The sequence below is a fragment of the Cajanus cajan genome, chromosome 9 (assembly GCF_000230855.2).
Source record: "Cajanus cajan strain Asha chromosome 9, NIPB_CcT2T_4, whole genome shotgun sequence".
Lineage (NCBI taxonomy): Eukaryota > Viridiplantae > Streptophyta > Magnoliopsida > Fabales > Fabaceae > Cajanus > Cajanus cajan.
In genome coordinates this window covers 2,352,741-2,358,740 of record NC_138525.1, presented here as the reverse complement: position 1 = coordinate 2,358,740, position 6,000 = coordinate 2,352,741, and the positions used below count along the sequence as shown (strand labels likewise).

Below are 6,000 nucleotides of genomic sequence, written 5' to 3'. Positions count from 1 at the left end.
CTTGATTTTAAGCCATAACATGAAATCCAACAAAAATCCAATGCATGCAACACAAAACAACAATTACATACATCACAATACATCCATAAAGGCACTTAATATCAACATGCAACCAAAAATTAATTCAAATCGTCACATTCTTCTCAAACCCCTAAAACCTCATCTCTCAACCCCCAACACTCTAATTTTGTTACATATTTAGCCTTGAATTTGAGATGAATTCATGGAAGTTACAACCAACACCACCTTCAAAAGCTCAATAACTCCATAAATACAAGAATCTAGCTTCCCTTACCTCGGGTGGCACAAATTCGAGGAAGAAGAAAGGAGAGTCAAAACTCCACACGGAATCAACTATTTGATTTGAGGTTCCCACCACCTGAATCACAGTAATACCACTTAGAAGAGAATCGGAAAGAAAAAGAAGAGAAAAAAAATTGTGAGAAAAATAGCTCACGGACTAGAAACCTTTTATATAGAATCCTCTCTCTAGAAAGCTGAGGGAAAGAGTTTATAAGGCTTTACTCAAAATAGAAACCTTATATACTCTCTCCTTTAGGGTCAAACTGGGTGTATGCCTAGAGGACCCCCTCTCAACACTACTAAAACTTTAGAGGGATCCTCAGACTCACAAGTCTCTTAACATAAACATCTCAACTTAATAACATATACAACTAGGAATAATATGACACTATCACAAACAAACTATTAGATTATTTCATATCTTTAACAAATAAAAATGTTAAATAATTTTTTTTCATTTTGTTTGTTGGTTTTAAACTATTAAATATAAAAAAAAAAATCCACATCTTGGTAATTATATGTTGATTATCTTTTTTGTTTTTAAGATCGCTTGAATAAAAAAAATTATAATAACAAGTTTTTTTTTTTAAAATATTAGGTACAAACACAACATTCACGTTTATATTCATAATATATAAAGCATGATATACCATCTAAATCTTAGGCCAATAAAGACCTTACTTTAGATTTTCTTAAAAAAATATCTTTTATTAATATTTATATAATTTTTTTCCAAAGTTACATAATTTATAAGTTATTTTTTTTGTTCTAAAAAATTCTTTATAAAAAAATAAAAATATAATTATTTTTTAAAGATCATCTTTAAAATATGTTATTTTTATTAAAAATATTATTGTTAATTTTTTTTTTTGAAAATCACTTTAAAATTTACTTTATGTCTAATAATACAATGATGTATCAACCATGAGGAACAGATAAAAATAAAATTATCAGAATAGATCATCTTAATCAACAGACCAAAGTGTGAAAAACAAATTATGTTAAGTTGAGCCAAATTTACTTTAATCTGATCTGAATCGTTATTTTACTAAGTCAGATTAAATTGGTCCATTTGTTTATAAACTTTAAACGGGAAAACCAAAACACTAAATCAAATTGACGTATTCATTTTGGACATCTAATTTGAAAGCTAAACTCATCATGGTGGCCCAATTTTAACCCCTCTAGCTACAAACCAATAAGCTTCTATGTCAACACCATCTTTCTCATCACATGAAACACTTGGCTTAATTGTCTTGGATTCACATTTCATTTCCTCTACAGTCATGTCCAGTGTAAAATACAAATCTCTCCCTTCCATTTTATGCAAAACGACCTCCTATCATTGCCCATACTGACAACAAACGTGTCATGCCCTACATCAATGTTTGCTGTACGTTTTTTCATCATTGTCCTTGTTGACAGTAATGTTTCATTTGTGAAATATTTTTATGAATTTTGTTCTTAATGTACAGGGACTGAAATGAAGCCTTCTCTGAAATGCTTACAGAGAAGGTAGCTTTGGAATTGGGATTCTACAAGTGCTTATTTTCTTTCTCTACTTTCCTTCCAGCTCAAGTGCCTTCTCTTTTTCTATATCACAAAGCAATTCAACACAGAATGCAATGATTGATTTCATAAAATTATTATAATGAGTTTTAAAACGACTGACCTTTATCCTATTTAATATTTTACAATTAATGAATATAATAATTCAATTTAATATCTATTCTTTTATAAAATTCCAACCACTTCAAAATATAGGGTATATATAAGCCCCACATCCAGCGCGGTTCAATATCTAGTTCTAATATAATTTTTGTAGCTGAGATCGATTGAAAAAACATATGCCTAACAAGTCAAAATCAATTGGACCAAAATCTGAAACGAACCATCTCTTATACCACCAAACATAAATACTGCACAGCCAAGAGGCATTGAAAGAACATATATAATAAAATAAAGAATATTCGCATGAAATTTTTTGACACACGAAATTGAGTCATTTATGATATAAACACATCATATATTACAAAATAAAACCAGAAACACAGCTAGTAAAAACTGCATCCTTAAGAAACATGTAGCAATTTGATTTAGCCAACAAGAACAAACGGATAACTGAATTTATTATTTCTCGCAGCTTAAAAAGCAACGACAGAGTCAAGTTAAGCACACTATCATACATACATTCATACCCCAAATCACTAAACACTGCTCAGGTGAGAGCAGTTATTACATCGTACTTTCACATGAACGCGTCATAAAGCCAGATAAAAGTAAAAAATACATGATACAATCAAGGCTCCAACACAACACTAAAACAGTGACAGAATTCAGCAATTGTTCTTAATATATCAGATTCATTGGATTTGAGCCTTGTTACTGTAGAACAACACATTCTTGTGAACCAGCCACCACCACAGTACTAGGTTGTGCGCTTGAGTTGACTTCGTCAACTTCCTTGACACGTTCAACATTGACATCGTCCAATTCAGCACAGCCAATGGCTTCAAAAACAAGTTCATTGACTTCTTGAAACCTCTCTTCAGAGAGGGAAACCTCTGCAAGAAGCCTCCAAGCATTGCCTTCAGATGCCTCATCATAATCCTTCTTCCTCTTTAAGACCATGTGTCCACTAATTTCCCACACGGCAGGATTCACTTGGGTGTCAAGAAGCTCAGGATCCACTTCTCCAAGGGCTTGTTTCTCTGCATAACACTGTTCATCTATTCGGTAAATACCCACACAAGTAACTAATGAAAGTGTGTATTAGAACAATTCAGTTCGTTTCAGAATTACTTTACCTGTGGTAACAGAAAGACTTGCTTTCCACAGTCAGAAATAAGTACATTGAAAGGTATGTTGTTGTTTTGAAGACATATGCAAGCATCTGAAACGACATTTGATAAATCTTCAAGTGTATCACCGCCCTCAAAGACAAGACCTCTAACTGGATACTTCAACAGTTCAGATATCTTCACCCCACCATTTAAGTTTGCAATTTTCTTCGTGGGAGCCTTCTCAATGGGGAAGGGCAGAGCCAAATAATAAGCCTGCATATATTCATGTCAAAATCACCAAATTGCAATCAAATTTGTAGAATTAAACAAAGAAATCATTAACATGACCTATAAGGGGCAAGTCAGTATCCAGTACCTGGAAGTGAAGGTGGTTAATAGTTGCAAAAGCACCCAAGCTGTTGTAACCCAATCGGAAATATGGGTTATTGGCTTCTACTGCCATATGAAGTGCAAGCAGGAAGCTCTCACGGTCAATCCTTTGGGGCAAACGCTCGAATATGTGTGGAATCAGTAAAACATGCCCATACTCAATAGGACTGACCTGTTGAGAAAGTAAAAAATACAAACATCATCACATAAAACGCCTAAAAAAGAAGCCACAAGAACAAAACCTGAACAAAAGCTAGCGAGTAACCATACATTGATGGCAACAAAACTGGGAGAATTGTCGACATCAACGGGAGCATTTGGAAAGAACTGGACTTGTCCGTCATCGCTAGCTTCAAATTGAAAGATGACCTCTTCTTGGCCAACTTTGGTAAAGTTGAACTTGTTTTCATCAAAGGGTTGAAGGACCTTGTCCACTCGGAACTCGGTTGGTCTCTTCTTGAGGTGACGACCCTCATTCAGCTGGGCAACGAAACCATATTCACCAGGAATCACCTGCACACAAGTTATCACAAAAAACACATCAGACTAAGCAATCATAACATCCATATCTAAGCAATATGCATAGAGAAAAAAAAAAAAAAAAAAAAAAAAAGGGGAAAAGAAACCAAATAGACCTTGGTTTCACAGGCAGTGACATCATAGCGAAAAAGTCCTCTCTGCATGCGATCTTCCCACTGCCATGAAACCGTAAAGAACGAACCTTTAACACAAAAGTTAACCAGAAAAGATGGTGTTAACCGTTTTCCATCACCAAAATTCCTTAGTTACCTCTCCAAGAATGAGCGAGTCCAGAAAGGCCAGGGGTGGCTCCCCGCATTCATTCACAGCCAAATCCTTTCCATTAACCTTCTTAAAGGCATACAAAGGCAGCTTTGCATCTGTTAAAAAAACAAAAACACAAATCACAAAAAAAGAAAGGAAAAAAAAAACAACTTTAAGGGTAAAGTTTGTTATAAAAATAAAAACCCCAACTTTGAATATTACATGCACGCATAACAAATTGTATGGGTGTTGAAACTTGAAATATCATCAATAACTGAGATGAAGAGCAAAATCCATGATATAAAACCAAAGTGATAGAATATTAAGGAAAGTGAGTTGGAAAAATACCTGGAATGCAACAAGCTTTGAGACACTTCCGACCACAACCTCCGACGGGAGGAGCTGGCTCTGCAGCCTCGTCCTTTTGGTAGTTGGAAACGACAGTGGGAACCCTTTTGATTTTGAGCATCATTTTGTGAACTACAGTATCAGGAAGAGAAAGAAGAAGAAGTAGAAGAAGGAGTAGGAGGAGGAGGAGGAAGAGAAAGGGTGCTTTTTTTTTGGAAGTTAAGTAAAAAAGTGATTTTTAAGTAAGAGAAAGGCGAGGGAACTAGGAGGAGAAGGAGGCACCGCCGCCGGCGAGGAAGAGGAGGTCGGAGGGGCTACCACCTTCGGAAGGCAAAGCACCACGCCCACCGTGCGGCGAAGGGTTGGTCTCCGTTACGCAACCCGTCCGTCGTACAGTTCGGACATGAATGAGAGAGCGATACACTCTGAGAAAAGCCGTGATGTCTGCAACGCCTCAACCCTGGGAATCAACCCACACTTTCTTTCCTTTGGTTTGGCTTACTAAGTAATGCTCATCACCCAGCAACATGCAAAGGCCACACTGTATGTGATGTGAGGAGAAGAGAAGAGGCCTTTGTTTTAGTTTTATAGATAAGAGATGAAGGAAGAGATGTGGCTGTGAATACTGAATGATATGAAAGATAGAGAGAAAGGACAATTATTGAAAGAGAGAGGCCTTTGTTTGGACCACTGCGTGCGTTAGGTTAAGGCCGCTCCTTCCCAACCCACGTACCACTGTACCAGTACCATCATCTGCTTCTTCCTCTTACCTCTTTCCATCTTCCATCTAACCAATTTTTCTATCTTATTAAGGAATCAAATTTCTCATTTTTCACCCATTACTTCTTCAATTTTATTTTTATGTATTTACTTATAACTAACTATATATGTTATTTAATTATTAAATAATATATGAAATGTCAAATATATTAACCACATGGAAAAAATTACTTTTATAAATATTTTGAGTTTAAATTATATAAATATTTTAATTATATAAAATAAATTATTTTATTTTATTTTATTTTTAGTGTAATAAACATTTCAAAATTATGATAATTAATCTCTACATATTAATAACAAACAATTATCTTTGGATGTACTTTTAGAAATTATTCAACTAAAACACTTTTAAAAAAATTTTTTTTTATAAAGATAGGAAAGATTACAAAGATGATCGCGATGAAGATTGAACCTAAATTCTCACGTAATGAGAATTTAATTTTTTATCTAAATTTATTTTTTATTATATTTATTTATAAATTAAATTTTAATATTTTTAAAAATTGATCAATAAAAAATATTATATTATAATATAAATTATTTATTTAAATTTAAAATATAATTTATATATTTAATATATATTTATATAAATTCTAAATATAATTTATAT

The 6,000-nt window shown here is 33.7% G+C and overlaps 1 protein-coding gene across 2 annotated transcripts; it reads right to left on the bottom strand.

Moving 5' to 3' along the window:
- Positions 1-2,393: 2,393 nt before the first annotated feature.
- LOC109790922 (GDP-L-galactose phosphorylase 1) lies at positions 2,394-5,295 on the bottom strand. Of its 2 annotated transcripts, XM_020350170.3 has the most exons (7): positions 4,608-5,289; positions 4,266-4,375; positions 4,112-4,171; positions 3,747-3,989; positions 3,463-3,648; positions 3,111-3,359; positions 2,394-3,024 (listed from the first exon to the last, which is right to left on the bottom strand). In XM_020350170.3, exons 1-7 carry the CDS (start codon positions 4,729-4,731, stop codon positions 2,686-2,688), a joined length of 1,311 nt encoding a protein of 436 aa, XP_020205759.2. In that variant the 5' UTR covers positions 4,732-5,289; the 3' UTR covers positions 2,394-2,685. The 2 variants fall into 2 exon arrangements, with proteins under 2 accessions (XP_020205759.2, XP_020205766.2); XM_020350177.3 differs by lacking the exon at positions 4,112-4,171 and having other exon boundaries at positions 4,608-5,295.
- Between the last annotated feature and the right edge of the window lie 705 nt (positions 5,296-6,000).